This window comes from Harpia harpyja, chromosome Z (assembly GCF_026419915.1).
Source record: "Harpia harpyja isolate bHarHar1 chromosome Z, bHarHar1 primary haplotype, whole genome shotgun sequence".
Lineage (NCBI taxonomy): Eukaryota > Metazoa > Chordata > Aves > Accipitriformes > Accipitridae > Harpia > Harpia harpyja.
The window spans coordinates 27,279,912-27,296,861 of record NC_068969.1 but is presented as its reverse complement, the minus strand read 5'-3'; the positions used below and the strand labels follow the sequence as shown (position 1 = coordinate 27,296,861).

Here is a 16,950-nt window from a genome sequence, read left to right as displayed (position 1 = left end):
TTTCGGAAATGCTCAGTGCCGGAAGCTCAGAGCAACGTGGTTTCGTTCTTTTCATTGCCATGTTTCGGCATGTCCGTTAAGACTAGTAATACTCAAACACGATGAGCACTTGACAGGCGTTGAGCCTGTGGCTACACCCCAGAAGCGTTACCGCCCGGACAACTAGACAATGTTCACACACATCTCTGGGGTGTACGGCAGAAGTGAGATGTTCAAAGGTCGTCGCCTGTTTTCCCAAGTGCACGGGATCGAGGTCATTTTCTTTGCAGCAGCTCCCGTGTCGCTGTGGTTTAGACTTGTGACCATAACAGCGCTGATAACGCACTGATGGTTTGGCTGCCGCCGAGCAGTGCTTGCACGGCCTCAAGGACTTCTCCACACCTCGCTCTGCCGCCCCAGTGAATAGGTGGGGACGGCACACAACCGGGCAGACGACCCCAGCTACCCAAAGAGATATTCCGTGCCACATCACGCCGCCCTCAGCAGTCAAAAGGGAGGGGAGGGGTTTTCGGGAGGTTAGCCAGCTTTTGCTTGGCAAGTGGTTGGGCACAGGTCTACCCCACGGGTGGTGGTAGGTGCTTGCCTCTTGCCTTTGCATTACTTGCTTTGTTTTCTTTTCTTTCTCTCTTCTTCCACTTCTCCTTTGCTTGTGAAACTGTTTTCATCCTGACTCACCAGGCTGCTTGCTTTTACCCTCCCTTTCCTCTTCCCCCAATCCAAGCCAGCTGCTGCCTGGAGCTTCGCAGCCTGCCGGGGTTAACCCTCAGCACCAAGGTCTTCTGCCTTCTGTCAGTCAACACCGGTAATGAGCCACACTCACCTCTCCCGTTCAGTGTCTTCCACCTGCGATAGCCATGTAGGAGATGACGGAAAATACAGGAGTGAAATTAGTCAATGGTTTTTGATGTGGGTGACTGTATGAATGGGGACGCAAGGAACCGTTAATTGGCTGATGAAGAACAGAAGGTGACACCCCATCTAGAAAAGACACCACTTGTCTTGCCCGCAAGGAAGGGCTCCATTCTCTCTCCCCAAAACATCCTTCTTCCTCTTTTTTATTCAGGAGAGAATCAAACCTTACTCTCAAAAATGAGGGTCTGTCGTGGTTTAACCCCAGCCAGCAACTAAGGACCACGCAGCCGCTCACTCACTTCCCCCCCCCCCAGTGAGATGGGGGAAAGAATTGGAAAAAAAAAAGTAAAATTCGTGGGTTGAGATAAGAACAGTTTAATAGAACAGAAAAGAAGAAACAATAATGATAATGATAACACTAATAAAATGACAACAGTAATCCTAAAAGGGCTGGAATACACAAGTGATGCACAATGCAATTGCTCACCACCCGCTAACAGACACCCAGTTAGACCCTGAGTGGCGATCCCCCCACCCCCACTCCCCCCAGTTTATGTACTGGGCATGAGGTCACATGGTCTGGAATAGCCCTGTGGCCAGTTTGGGTCAGGTGCCCTGGCTGTGGCCCCCCCCAACTTCTCGTGCCCCTCCAGCCTTCTTGCTGGCTGGGCATCAGAAGCTGAAAAATCCCTGACTTCAGACTAAACATGACTTAGCAACAAGTGGAGAGATCAGTGTGTTATCAGCATTCTTCTCATACCTAGCGCGAAAACATAGCACTGTACCAGCTACTAGGAAGACAATTAACTCTACCCCAGCTGAAAGCAGGACAGGGTCTTCATTCAGGAAAGGTTTAACCTGTCTGGGAGGATTCCAAAGGAGAGACAGGTTACAGAACTAAGACGTTCACCAACCTTCCCCCCCCGCCCCGTTTTCCTGGTTTTGCTTGTGGCTGTAGGCCGAGGCCTCTGGTATGCTGTGAGGCGAACGGCCTGGCAGGGGAACGGCCGGCCGCAGCAAAGGCAGACCGCCAGCCCCTGCCTGAAGAGAGCAAACCCCGTGTTTCTGTTCGCTTCCTTCACCTGCCCCGGGCTGCTCCGAGGCGGAGCGGGGCCTGCAGCGCGGCCGGGGGCCGGGCCGGGCCTGGCGGCGGAAGGGCCCTCCCGTCACGGAAGGCCGGACCCGCGGAGCATGCTGGGAGACGTAGTCTCCCCGGGGCGGCGGGCCGGGCGGCCATCCTGTGCGTGGCAGCAGACCCGGCGGCGCGGAGCCCACGCCAGTCCCCGCCGTCGGTACGGGGGAGCGGGCTTCCCGATGGGAGCGGGCGCTGCTCCCCATCTCTGTCGGGGCCGGGCGCGGCCGAGGCCGTCCCCGTCGGCAACGAGATGGCAGCGGAGACCCTCCCGCCATGGCGGCGCTCACACCACCTCCCCTCCGTCTCGACCTCCCTCCCGTCATGCACGCCGCGTCCCCGCCTAGCTCCGGTCAAGCGCTGAGCGCTGATTGGCCCCGCGGGGGGGGCCCCGGCCGGAAGCGGGGAGATTTGAACGCTAACGGCCGCGCAGGCGGCGGCTGCCCAGCTGGTGAGCGCTGCTCTCCCCCGGTGCCCGCTCCTCCTCGGCAGCAGCGGCCTCTCGCCGGTGCCCTGACAGGCAGTGCCCGCTCTACGCGTCTCGCCGGGCCGCCCCGGCCGCCGGAGGGCCCCCGCCGCGGAGCTCCGGTGAACGGCGCTGGCGTTTCGTGCCTTCGGCCTCTGGGCCTTCCGAGTTGTTCGTTTAGTGAGTTTGCTGCTGGGGTTGTAGCAAGCGGCACCTCCCCGGGCCACCGGAGCTGCCCCAGGCGCGTTCCGCCGCTCATGCTGGGAGTGGAAACGCGCGAACGCCTGCTCCCGCTTTCTCCTTGCAGGTGCTGAGAAGAATCGCCAGATCCCTGTTCCTCTCGGAATGTCTGCAGGTGACTGTGGGGAAATTCTCAAGTACTACGAATTGCACGAAACAATTGGAACAGGTAGGCTTGGTCTGTGAACGCAAACGGGTGCGTGCGGTCTGTCTAACCGCTCTAGTGTTTACGCGAGTGTGGATTAACTGTTATTGCAGAATCTACAGGTCACGCTTCAAGTGTGTATTTCGGGGGGCAGAGCTCTGAAAACGTAGTTGGGAGTTGGTAGCAGCGATCGCTTCTTCCTCCAGCGCAGACGCCGCACGCTGTGCATGCTACGTACTCCACTGTGACCGTGAGATTATGGGCAACAAAGCATGTCGTTGCGCTGAGCTCTAATCACCATTGCGTCACATCTTTATGACTGTAATAGCCTTGTTTCTAACTGAGAAACGGCAGCAGCACCTTTCCAGGTGCAAAAACATTATCCTAGTCCATCACTTCACACTGGCATCCTTCCATTAACATGTCTTTACTGAAGACGACACGTTTCACTTAGCCGGCTTAGATAAGTCCACTGTAACCAAGAGAAATCCTGGGTTTACACTGCTGTAAGCAAGAAAAGAATATGCTCTCAGTCTATTTAACAGATTTAATGAATACTATATACATTATCAACACTTCCTTCTTCAGTGGTATATACTCACAAATACAGAATTAGTATGTTTTTCAGACTTGGACAGAAGGCCTTACCTCACGACCTGGATACACTGTTAATGAGACTTGCTCTGTCTTTGCTGCTAATCACTGTATAGTTCTCTTTCAAAAGGTTGATCAGATGATCCCACCCATCATCTTCATAGTGCACCATTCCCATTCATGTCCCCCCTGAATTTAACCCACTCCACCTCTTCCGGAAGGATAATAACGTCTGGAAACAAAAGGGTAACTCCTTTTTTTCTTAGTGATTCAAACACATCCTAGTACTATACCCAGTAATACTGTTACTCTCATTTCAGTGATTTAAAGAACACAGCAGCACGGTTTCTGAAAATATTAAGAGATCGTTATAGTGATATTATTGAGCTGACAAGTATTTGCTTCTCTGGGACTAGTTGTTCCAGTTCCGCATTCTGAAAAAAAACCTGCAAAACTAAAAGGCTTGCAAACAAACTTTGAATAAATTAATCGCCTAATTAGTCAAAGAAATTACCTGCTTTAGTTGTCATCAAAAATCTCTGAACAGTGTCAGATTTACTGGTAGTGGAGGTTAGTGGAATGTGCCACAGGTACCTACTGCAAAACAGAAGTGCTTTGTTTAATGGAAGAACTTTGCAAAAGTTTCTCCAACTTGTCCCAGTCTAACCACCGAGTAAAATCTTTTGCCCACACAGTAGCAGCAACAGGCTGCGCTCGCACTTCTGACTTCAGTGCAGTGCCAGGTGCATCTCGCTACCTTTCATTTAGTTTGCCTGGCAGATCGCTGACACTGAAGCCGCCACAATATGAACTTTCCAGCCTAGTTCCACTAGCACGTCTCCAGCACAGGCTCACCCAGAAGCCCAGGCACTGCAGCTCTGCAGCTGCTGGCACCTCGGCCAGGCACGCAGGGTCCAACGACGCCTACGAGTGCTGCTGATCCTGAGCTACACAGGGACAGACTCACAACCAAACAGCTCAGGGAGCGTTCCTTAAGAAACAACAGTAAAAGCTCTTAGCATACATCACTGTCTGCCATTCGAGAGTACTTCCGTTTGCGTGCTGAGATTTCCCCATTTTGTTTACCCTGTGGATGAAGGAGAATCTACCCCTGTCACGTAGTACTCTTGCTGCAGGTGGACATTCTTCCCTCTCACTGTGAGAGTTAGCAGGGGAAAACCTTTCTGCAGTGTCCAAGTGCCCATCGTTGCCCTCACATCAAGAGTTTCTCCTTTAGTCCAGTGCTTGTTTTTAGTAGCAAGGGAAAAAGCAGACAAGTAAGAAGTGGAAGACGGGAGTACACTGACAGTGAAACAGAAATGACGTGCAGAAAACAGACTCCGCAATCAGTGAGATCGTAAAGTAGGTATGTTCATTCAGCGTTGGGCCGCACGGGGGGTAGTCCCACCCAAGTCGTGCGCGCCCGACTCGGCAGTTTGTCTCAAGTTTATACAGTCAAGTGTTACATATTCACAATACGCCTATACATATGCATGACCTATCCCCGCTTCCTATTAAAATTAGCTCCGAGAGGTCATTTCCATAGTCTCCTCTCAACTGCGCTCACGCAGTGCCTCTTTATGGTGGTCGTCTGGTGGTCGCAGAGATGAAGATAGATGACTCCTCTTCGTCACCGCTAGTAACCTTTTTTCTTGCGCAGGCTCAGCCATTTCTTGCTATTCACCCAAGCTGCAAGACCAGTCTTAGCTGGCTCTTGGGGCCTGCTCCTGCTTCTTATCGGGAGCTGTCTTTACCTCATTGGCTGGTCCTTGGGACTAGCTCTTCTTATCAAAGACTGTCTTTGCCTCAGCTAATTTCGACAATGTAAGCGCTAAACATCATCCTTCATCCCCCCTTATTATGTCTACTGAGATTCTTTTGACTCCCCTTGCCTCAGAAATGGGTGTGTAAGAACTCTGTACAAGCTGCTGGGTATTTGTAAGCTCTATAGAGGTATGTTTGGACTGGATATCATGACGTCTCCATCTGGTTTTCTTGTGCACACTTTCATGGAGTTAATGGCAACTCCTGAAGTACTGCTGTTTTTCAGTCAGCCCTGGGCACAGGAGCAGAATTTCTGTCCAATCACAGAAAAATACAGATTTCCAATGGAACTGAAGAAACTTACACTCTCCCCAGAACCATGCTTAAGTGGCAAAGAATGCTTTTGGAAGGTGCATGTATCAATGCCACAGCACAGAATAAACGTGAGGGCACAGATACGTGTCAAATTCCTAAATACTGACGGATAAAAAACTAGATGCTTACTGCATATGAAGATGACTGTTGGCTTCTTCTGCAACAGCCATCACCTTGTGGTTCATTTTTGTTAGTACCTCCTGTAGGGCAAATCTGAAAGGGAAAAAAAAGTTTTGGTCATCTTTCTTTGATGTCATAATCGTAAGTACTGGTCGCAGTCTTCAGGAATATATTAGAGAGACACATCATTCACGAGAAGTGATGAAATCTAAAAACACAAATAAGAAAATGAAGAATACTTGCATTCATCATGCTGTTCCACAGATCTTCATTTTTTGTATTTCAATAGCTGTATTTCTGCAGGTACTGCACAAGTCCAGCTTTAAACACATCAGCAGTCAGGTAGTCCCTCAGCATATTTAATATACAAGATCCCTGAGAAAAAGAGTGACAAAGTGTTTACAAAACTACTCCTTCGCTAGCAAGAGGCTTGCTTCAGAAGAATTTCAGCATGCCACTCATCTGCATAACGGTACACTTTTGTATGTGTCTCTGATTAAAAAGTAATTGGGTTTTATGTATATTGAAACAGTACTTCTTTGGGTTTGTGTGATCGTCACTCTTAAAAATATCACTGATTGAGTAAGTTACGCTATTATTTTTCTAATTACTATACAAGCCAGCACCGTATAATGCTCCAGTGAAAAATGCTCCTTGGGTTAAGAGCCCCCCAGAATGGTTTAAGACTAAGTTGTTACAGAACAGATAGAAGAAGTAAAGGCTTCCTCATTTTAGAAATCGAAAAGGCAACTGCCATTTGAATCCACCCAGGTGTTTTGGACAAGGAACTATTCAAGTCATAAACCCATTAATACCGTGTGCCAGGTATTCTATGTAGGGTCGAAATCAGTAAAATACAACTGTATAGTACAAGCAGTACAACTGAAATCAGTAACAGTTTTGTATTTTACCTTCTCATAAGAAACATTATCAAACATCTCTAAAATTTGAGCTGGACCTTCCACAGGAGTAGACAGAGGTTGTGAGGAATTTAATGCATCCACTGCCATGGCATAAAAACATCTCCTTAAGAAATAGTCTTCCTAATAGGAGGCAAAACCAAATATTACTACTACATTTTGCTCAGTGACCACTGAACCCCTATTCATTCACTTTTCAGTCCATTCCACGTGATCTTTAAATCATACAAAGAAAGCAAACCATATCTTTCTTTTATTCCAGAGCATAATCCCCCCCCCAACAATAATACAGCCAAATAAGTCCCAGTGTTCTAAACTAACTTAAATAGCTGATCTAGTTGAAGATGTCCCTGCTCATTGCGGAGGGGCATTGGACAAGATGACCTTTAAAGGTCCCTTCCAACCCAAACCATTCTGTGATTCCATTCTATCATTCTGTGATTCTAAAATTAGTTGAGCTAGTGAGACTTAAAGACACCTGCACATTCCGACAGAGTGGTCAGTAACCACAAAACAAATTACTCCCCCCCCCCCAAATGGTGAATTTCCCTATTATCATGCCACTGCAGTGCTATGGCAAAATTCTGCCCAGATGCATTGTTCTTCTCACTTTGGTAGAAAATTTCATGTATCGGACCTCTGATAAAGCTAGTGGAAGGATTTTCGTCTTTTCAACTCTCACCCTATTTGATGAAATAAGATAAAATAATTTCGTTACACTTTTGGAAGTCTAAATGTCTTTGAAAAAAGAATACACTTTCACTGCAATCATTAAATTCCATCATAAGTTCCTGAAAACATGTACATGTAGGCAAATCAACATCCCTACTCTTCAGAGTTAACATCAGATAATCCTCACAAACAGAAATTTAAAAGTTGTTCACAGCAAAAATCTGCTTGATCTTTATCCTTAACTAGTGGATTTAGAAGGCAGTTACAAAATAAAAATACCATAACTGCTGCTTACAACTCTCAGTTCTCAATGAGTAATGCTGACTGACACGAACTCCATAAACTTTGCAAACCCTACATTTAACCACAGATCATGCCACCGCTCCGTGGTAACGAGGTTGCCAAACCCCTGCGGGAGGGAGGGGGGAAGAGCTTCTGAAATTAAATACACAATTTATCCTAAAAGCTGCTACTGACCTGTAAGAAACTGCATTTATAGTATGCTATTGACCTCTAAGGAACTTTTTGTAGTGATACAGCTTGCTCTGGCGTCTTCCCATTGCATTTCTCATTTTAATGGTAATACGCTAAAACACTGGCTTCCACTCACGTTCCAAGAAACCTTGTAAAGAAACCACTTTTGGCAGGAGAGCCACATACGAAACAGCTAACCTTTCCAAACTTTTATGTGCCTATTTTGGTGGCCTGCAATTAATTTCAAGGGCTGACAGTGGTGCAAAGGCCCCGCAGCATTGCAGCCGCTGAACTGAACACATTTACGTTTACAGCCCTCCGCGTCTATGCAGCCTGCCGGGACTCCTTCACCAGAAACAGTCCTCATGATTCACAGAAGAGCACCTTCAAGCCAAAGCAACTATTTTCAGCTTATAGCTCCAAGATCCCCCTACCCACACAGAATCCATCGTCCCTGACCCCTCCTCATGCCCATTCAAACTCCTTATTCTTCCCCAGATCCCGCCTGACGAACCAGCTCATGGGCTATTACCATACTACTAATCCAAAGTTTAGAAGATGCTGAGGACTTTTCAGGGTTGTACAACAACACAGATTCCTGGTATGTGGGCCATCCCCAGTTTTCCATAGCACCAGACCGACAGTCAGGAATAGCTGCTAAACCTAGAAAAAACATTAAAATAGTACTAGTATCATTTTAATCCATAAAGAGCTCGCTCATCCCACTTCCTGATTGCTCCCACACAGGCACATGTATCACACACACTTCTAAGGGCTCTCTTAAATGTAATCACAAAAGCATACTTTAAAAAAATCTCCAGACAGAGCACAAGGATTTGAAGTTCTCAGTGAAGCTTTTCAATCTGTCCTTAAGTTCTGTGAAGCAGCCAGTTTAAAAGTCTGTGAGCCAAACTTTGCCCAGTCTTAACACTCTAAATTACTGATTTTTACTGCTATTTTACTCTCTATGCTTAATAATGTTCTCAAATACATTAAGTTATTTAACACTTATCTTGCTTAGGTAGAGGATATGGAATGCTGAAGTAATCCTCGTACAAGTCTAAAAGTTTCACTGCCGCATCCAACGCATAGTCAGCTTGGTTGATCTTGTCTGGCACCGTGGACATGGAAATCTACAGCAGACAAGAAGGCAGCGCTTCCAATACCAGCATCAAAAGCTGACAGAAGTTGTTCTTCATCCCAGTTACTTAAATGACCACAAAAAGGGACCCTAGAGCACACACTTAACAGTTCTCATACACCAGTTACTAAAACATTTGCATAAAAATATTATCAGAATTAGGAACACAAGTTTTAAAACTTGCCCACCAGAACCACTATGCCCCTACAAAGACTTCTACAATTTCCACCCCTACCACGTTAGAGTCGTTCAACTGACACAGGTTTATTTTAGTGCTGATTCTCCATGAAAACTGTATTTCATTTGCCCTTGATTATATAATCTTACATGAAACAAACTATGTTACCAATGCATATAACGATACAAAAAGCAAGCCCGTTACCAAAATCTTCTGCAACTAACAAAGCTCAGTGTGCAAACTCATCATCCAATTACAAAACCAATTTAATTCTCTCCTTTCATTCCTGTAAAACATCGAGATACATAAATCCAATGATTTAACTGAAAAGGAAACCATTATGTATTCACACAGACTTAAACACAAAAAAGCTCTTACAAAATGAGACACAGTTACCTTAGCTCCATGACCGGTTATTTTGCTGATGGATTTAAAATCTGAAACAATAAAGGCCACAAGGTACGTAGTCATCTTGACGGTGGTATCAAAATGGTCCTTAACAAGCCGGGGCATTATATTCACAGACTTCACCTAAAGAACAGGCACAGCTCATCACCCAGTAGCACCACCTGTGAGGACCTTGGCGCCACCAATTGTTGTGTTTCTCCTCAGTTTAAAGGGACTACCTTTTAAAGAGACTACATTTTAAAGAGACTACATTACATTTCAAAGATACATTGGAAATGAGTCATCCCCGTGGCTATTCTTCCCCACACAGAGAACAAAAACACACACATGTTGTGGCGGGTTGACCCTGGCTGAACACCAGGTGCCCACCAAAGCTCTTCTATCACTCCCCCCTCCTCAGCTGGACAGGGGAGAGAAAATATAACAAAGGGCTTGTGGGTCGAGATAAGGACAGGAGAGATCACTCACCGATTACCGTCACGGGCAAAACAGACTCAGCTTGGGGAAAATTAACTCAATTTCTTACCAAGCAACCAGAGTAGGGTAATGAGAAATAAAACCAAATCTCAGAACACCTTCCCTCCACCCCTCCCTTCTTCCTGGGCACAGCTTCACTCCCGGATTCTCTACCAAACCCCCCAGCGGCGCAGGGGGACGGGGAATGGGGTTTACGGTCAGTTCATCACACGTTATTTTCTGCCGCTTCATCCTCCTCAGGGGCAGGACTCATCACACTCTTCCCCTGCTCCAGCGTGGGGTCCCTCACATGGGAGACAGTCCTCCATGAACTTCTCCAACGTGGGTCCTTCCCACGGGCTGCAGTTCTTCACAAACCGCTCCAGCATGGGTCTTTTCCACGGCGTGCAGTCCTTCAGGAGCACACTGCTCCAGCGTGGGTCCCCCACAGGGGTCACAAGTCCTGCCAAAAAACCTGCTCCGTGGGCTCCTCTCTCCACAGATCCGCAGGTCCTGCCAGGAGCCTGCTCCAGCGCGGGCTTCCCACGGGGTCACAGCCTCCTTCGGGCACCCACCTGCTCCACTGTGGGGTCCTCCATGGGCTGCAGGTGGAGATCTGCTCCAGCGTGGACCTCCATGGGCTGCAGGGGGACAACCTGCCTCACCATGGTCTTCCCCACGGGCTACAGGGGAATCTCTGCTCCGGCGCCTGGAGCATCTCCTCCCCCTCCTTCTGCACTGACCTGGGCGTCTGCGGGGCTGTTTCTCTTACATGTTCTCACTCTCTCTCTGGTTGCTGTTTCTGTGTCTGTCCCGCAACCTTTTTTTCCTTCTTAAAAATGTTATCACAGAGGCATTACCACTACCGCTGATGGGCTCGGCCTTGGCTGGCAGTGGGTCCATCTTAGAGCCGGCTGGTGTTGGCTCTGTCGGACATAGGGGAAGCTTCCAGCAGCTTCTTACAGAATCCACCCCTGTAACCGCCCCTGCTAGCAAAACCTTGCCACACAAAGCCAATACACATGTGTATATACAGGCAGTTTCATTCGTAAGCATTACTTAGTTCTACATTGGCAAAACTAGAAAAACAAAAATACTGTTCACTGCTTCAGTTATCCTCAGTGTCTGCCAGCGCACTGACTGAATTAATCTCACACAACTTCAGCTGAGTAGAAGCGGTATAAATCTCAGCAGACGTTCTTACACGAGAGAAGTGAACTTCTCCAGATCGTGAATCAGGTACCGCAGATATCTAGTTAAGCATAAAATGGGTCGTGTGGTGGAGGTATCCATTTTCGCCTCTTGGTTACAGAGGGCCTTAGCTAACTAACTTAGACCTGGAACCTGTTTAGCCACACTGAACTGTAACACTGGCACCCACTCCTTATTCATTATTTTATCCATTTCTCTACAAAAGAATTGATTTCTTATACCAACTTTCAAAGTGTTTCATATCTGAAAAGTACCGGGCGGGGGTGGTGGTGGTGCTGTTCCCTCAGCTATAAGGCTTAGTTTCCTTGCAAACTAGCAACTAGTAGTACAGAAGAAATTATGAAGAATCTCTTACACCCAAAGTAAGATCAAATGTACAAAATGTAGTTCACCCTCTATAGGCATACATATTTATAATGGCAAACAATATTTGTTGCTATTACATATATGGCACTTTCGTGCCGAGATTTTTGTTGAACTCCAAAGTTTGGTTTTTTTTTTCACAGAGACACTCCTGCTTATCTGACAAGTAAGTTAATACACATGAATCGTGTACTTATTCATATGTATTTCATCATTAATCTTAAAATATAAGATCAACATGGAAAGCATTTTGTGAGTAAAATAAAGATTATAGACACACATTGTGCTGATCATTCTTGCACCTCTGCTGAGAAGCAGGAAGCCACACGCATTATTTTATTCATTCCTTTTCAACCTTGTGCCAAGACCACCAGCAGCAGCACCACACACTCCCATAAAAGACCTGCGGTAACGTTCAGATCACCATTCCCATTAACAGCAACTGCCTGGATATTCCGTTCTCCTTTTGCTTTCTCCTTTCAATGGTCATCAATTAACAGCACACCATTAAAAGTATCCACCTACAACTGGGGTATTGGACAGTGCGAGGTGCTTTGGTTCCCTCCTCACCTTAATTGAAAACCTGGCTTGGAAGGCTGGTTCGTCGAAACATGGGGGTGTGGATTGTCCAGCTCATAGTTCACAAACGAGTTTCACCATGTCTAGTGCACACAGGCGACTCATGGGGGGGCGGGGGGGTTACAAAAGCGACCCAGCCTTGGGTTGCCTTGAGGCCCTGTCTCTCTGCAGAGACGACTCACGGGGAGCTGTGTAGACAGCTTAGCCCTGGGTTGTCTGATAAACCCTAAAGTAAACAGGGCAGTGGCCGCACCATTCAAAGAACCAAAACCTGAACTGAGCCTTGAAATCCCTTAACAAACAGTATGCCCTGAGTCTCAATCCAACCACTATTCAGTTGCTGAGGAAGCAAGGCAAAAAACCCCCAATACCGGAGGGTTTCAGCTTCAGTTTCAAATGACAACCTTGTGTATTCAAACAATCACAGACCAATGAAGGAAAGGGGAAACTCCACTCAGATACACATAATCCATTTAGGCATCTATCATAATCCACTCAGACATGGTTATACACACCATTCCACAAGTCGGGGGATTAAAACTCTAAGATTCAGGTTGGAAATGGGGGGAGTCACTTCTCCAACTATGCAGTTGGCTTGCGAAGGAAACACACATACACCCCCCCCTCCCACCCCCTTGATCGGGACGCCGGTCAAGGTAACTTCCCTGGGATTGAGAGCCGTTACCTGCAGGGGTAAGTGAATATTGTTCATGCTTTAAGTTTGTAAATGCGTTTGTGGTTGTGAATTGCTTGTGGTTGTAATAATGTACTACTCCTGCCTTAAAAAATTGCAGTAGTGCATTCCTCCATTGTATCTGTATAAACCTGTAATAGTGGCGTGTTAAGTCTGTAAGTGAAGTTCAAATAAGTTGTTTGTTTGAACCTTGCAGTTAAGTCTGTGAGTGAAGTTCAAGTCGTTTGCTTGAACCTTGCAGTTAAGTCCTTTTCCGTCACAACGGGAAGGCCATTCGTGCAGCTGTCGGCTCAACTGTGTTGCTGCAAGCACTCTAAGCAGGGGAAAAACAAAGGGTTTCAGTCACAGACCTTTGTAGGTGCAGTGCTCGCTCCCCCGAGGTGTGAAAACAGAGCCGTTTCCCACCTACGAAATAACCAGAGGTACTCCCAAAAACTTTTGCGTGTCAAGGATTACGCGAGCGCTCCATCCCAGAACTCTGCCAGGTGCTGGATGCCGAGACCGCAGCAGTGCCCGCCGAGGAAGGCCACCTGCTCCAAGGGCTGCTGCTTCATTCCCGACGCCTGCCGCGCCGCGCAGGCACTCCCAGCCTGGACGGCAGCCTGGCTGATGCGCGGGCCCTGGCTGTGCCGCACAGCTGGAACCGCTGCGGTGGTGGTCCCGGCGAAGGCCGGGGTGGTGAGCTTTGCATGGACGAGGAGGAGGTAACGCAGCGGGACGACGTGCTCGGGGAAGACTCACTGCGTCCCAGGGCAAAGGCCTGCTGCCGCCCCTGGCACCGCCAAGCTTCTCTAGAGGGTCTGCCTGGCCCCATGAGTGCACCTCCAAGGGCTGCGAGAGACCCTGGGCTTCTCTGGAGGGTCTACTTGCCCTGACTCGTACCCTGACGAGGGATTTGAGAAACCCTGGGCTACTCTGGAGGGTCTGCTTGGCCCCACGTGTGCCCCTGAGAGGGGTTGGAGAGGCCCTGAAATTTTTGGAGGATCTGCTTCGCTCAAGGTTTATGCCTGTGAGGGCTGTGAGAGGCCCTGGGCTTCTGTGGAGGGTCTGCTCCTCCCTGCGTGTGCCCCTGACAGGGTTTGGAGGGACCCTGGGCTTTTCTGGAGGGTCTGCTTGGCCCCACGCGTGCCCCTCCGAGGGCTGTGAAAGGCCCTGGCCTTCTGTGGAGGGTTTGCTTCTCCCTACGTGTGCCCCTGACAGGGTTTGGAGAAATCCTGGGCTTTTCTGGAGGGTCTGCTTAGCCCCATGCGTGCCCTTATGAGGGATTTGAGAAACCCTGGGCTTCTCTGCAGGGTCTGCTTCGCCCCACACCTGCTCCTGCTAGGGCTGTGAGAGGCCCTGGGCTTTTCGGCAGGGGCTACTTGGCCCCACGTGTGCCTCTGCGACGACCTGGACAGGCACTGGCCTTCCTTGGAAGGTCTGCTTGGCCCCATGAGTGCCCTTCCGAGGGCTGTGAGAGGCTCTGGGCTTCTCCGGTGGGCCTGCTTTGCCCACGTGTGCCCCTGAGAGGTCTTGGAGAGGCCCTGGCCTTCTCTGGAGGATGTGCTTGGCCCCACGCTGCTTGGCAGCTCTGTGTAGTCAATCCACTTTTTATATCGAGGGCAACTCTCCCACCTCTCCTTCCTTGCCCGTCCCTTCTGAACACTTTATAGCCATCGTCTGCAATGCTCCAGTCGTGTGATTCCTCTCAGCACGTTTCAGTGACGGCGACTAGATTGTAGCTTGTTATCTGCAGCACGGCTTCCAGCTCCTCCTGTTTGTTACCCGTGCTGCGTGCGTCAGTGCAGAGGCACTTCTGATGGGCTGTTGACCATGTCACCTTCCTAGAGGAGCGTGCCCTAATTCCTCGGAGGCGCCTCACAGGTGTTCCCCTGCTGCCTCCTAATCCATCAGCAGCACCCGGCTCCTCTGTCGCTCAAAACTCCATCCCCTTCCCCTGCTAACTCTAGTTTAAAGCTCTCCTTATCAGTCTGGCCAGCTTGTTGGCAAAGACCCTCTTGCCCCACTCGGTCAGGTGAATCCCATCAGCTCCCAACAGACCCAGCTTCTCAAAGGCAGATCCATTGTCATAGAAGCCAAAACCTTGAGTATGGCATCAGCCACACAGCCAGGCATTCACCTTTTCGCTTCATCTCTTCCTTCCTAAACCCATTCCTTTCACTGGGAGGACAGGTGAAAACACCACCTGTGCTCCAGCTCACTTTCACATTGCTCCAAGGCACATACAGTCTTGTTTTGTTCCAAGTTGCCTCGTCGCAGCGTTGCTGCACCCTACCTGGAAAAGTAGGAGCGGATGACAATCCGTGGGGTTCACCAGGCTCGGCAGCCCCTCGGTGACATTGCGAATGCGAGCCCCTGCTAGGCAGCAAAGCCCTCGGGAGAAGTTGTCTGGACGGCAAGCGGGTGCTTGCCGAGTGCCCCTCGGTAAGGAATCTCCAGTTACTCGTACTTGATGTGCTTTTCTGGTGGCAGGGGTTCTCGTGCGGCTGGATGGGTGGATCAGCTCTGTGTGGTCGGCTTCTCCTGGATCCTGTCTCTTACTCGTGCGGTCTTCATCCTCCGCCCCAAGAGCACTGAATCTATTACGCAGGGGCACTTCAGGGGAAGGTTCTTCCCTCTGCTCGCAGCAGAGACAAGGAAGGGTCCAGTCTCCTTTGCCTTGTGAGTTACTTGGGTGTTTTAGGGTGGTTTTGAGGATTCCCAAGAAGGTAATACACACACACTGACTATAAGGGAAAAAGCAAGCTTTTTATTAACTACGCACGTGTGTTATGCTACGGGTGTTTTACAAAGCGAAAAAACTATTAACATACCGACCCAAGGACTGTGAAGAAGAAGATGAACCATCCGTACATTCCGTACATTCTTGTGCCGTCTTGCGCCGCGAGCCCAGTCCAGCAGTCCGTAGGTGCCAGCTTTACGTGGGTGTCCCCACGGAGGCAATGGTGACCCTGCCATACACCAGCCCACTGCTCTTTGGAAAACTCCGGTATTTTATACATTTGCAGAGGAACGGGTGTCGACACTCGCGGCCAATGAGTGTTGAAACATGCCTCGATTGCAACATAGGAAGCCTATGGCACATGCGCCCGCTGGCCAGGCACGCTGCACGTGCCATAGTCATCCCTTCTATTGGTTCATGGGCTCTGTGCACGCGGCAAATTACCATAATCCATCAGTCACGTCCACTATGCTCTAACCAATAGCAGGGCTTTTGCAAGGGAAGCAAAATTACGTGTGGTGCCTTGTATTCCTCCATTATTGCACGTACTACCTCCCCTAACCTTGCTCTACTTTCTTATCCCTATGGTCAGCATTTCAAACAATAGGCAATAAACTATCTGTTCCCTGTGCTGACTGCGTCTTTAGGTATCTATTTCTTACTCGGTGTTCATCCACGGACCAAAATTCCATCTTTTAACCCTTCCATACACGTTGGGTCAGTCAGCTCGAGGCTGAATTCAGGCTAACCTTCCCCTTGTAAAGCCCCGAGGCAGGGCTGTCGCTCAGCTTGGGACAGCGCGCGATACCACGGATCGATCTCCTGCTCACGTTTCCAGAGGCTGCGCTGCCTGTTGAGCTCCTCTTGTGACAGAGCTACTTGTTTGGAGAGTTCTTCCAGCTGGGCACACTTGCAGCTCGGAGATCCACCGCTGCCTTCAGAGACTCCCTGGCAGCGCTGGGAACACTCTGAGGGACACGGCCCAGTTAGGCTGTCTAAAGCAGGGGAACGGTCAGACACAGATGTTTCCCGGGTCTCTATGCCTGCCACTGCTCGCATCCCTCCCGACTTATTGTTGAGAGATCCTTCCCAGATCCTCCCCACCCGTTCTCCGGGTGGAGGTCTGCTATCCCGTTAGAAACTCCCTTCCAACAAGGGAAATCCTGTCCGTGACGCCAACTAAGATGTTGCGTCCCAAAGTTGGAGCGTCTCAGGTTTGTGGATTTCCTTTGTCAGAATTAAGGTGAAACAACACCAGGGGAGTTCAAACAACAATCAACATTGATTCAGCCGAGCTAACCTTGCCCAAGTACAAGTGAACTCATCAACATGAACCTTGCATCATGTCATTAAGCCGCTGTTTGAAAAGAGAAGGGAGGTGTAGAAAAAGAAGTGGACAAAGGAACGTGAAACTGTGTCAGAAGGAGAGCCCTCCCGTTGAGT

The 16,950-nt window shown here is 49.0% G+C and overlaps 1 protein-coding gene across 1 annotated transcript; it reads right to left on the bottom strand.

Annotated features, from left to right (window-relative positions):
- Positions 1 to 3,484: 3,484 nt before the first annotated feature.
- LOC128136634 (endoplasmic reticulum aminopeptidase 1-like) lies at positions 3,485 to 16,566 on the bottom strand. The gene is given in 17 exon segments (XM_052776559.1): positions 3,485 to 3,602; positions 3,604 to 3,661; positions 3,944 to 4,023; positions 4,516 to 4,673; positions 5,698 to 5,781; positions 5,932 to 6,063; positions 6,600 to 6,731; positions 7,576 to 7,689; positions 8,260 to 8,411; positions 8,761 to 8,887; positions 9,470 to 9,604; positions 12,038 to 12,128; positions 13,052 to 13,098; positions 13,316 to 13,468; positions 15,229 to 15,402; positions 15,599 to 15,609; positions 16,257 to 16,566. Coding segments are annotated over 17 exon segments (2,076 nt in total).
- Between the last annotated feature and the right edge of the window lie 384 nt (positions 16,567 to 16,950).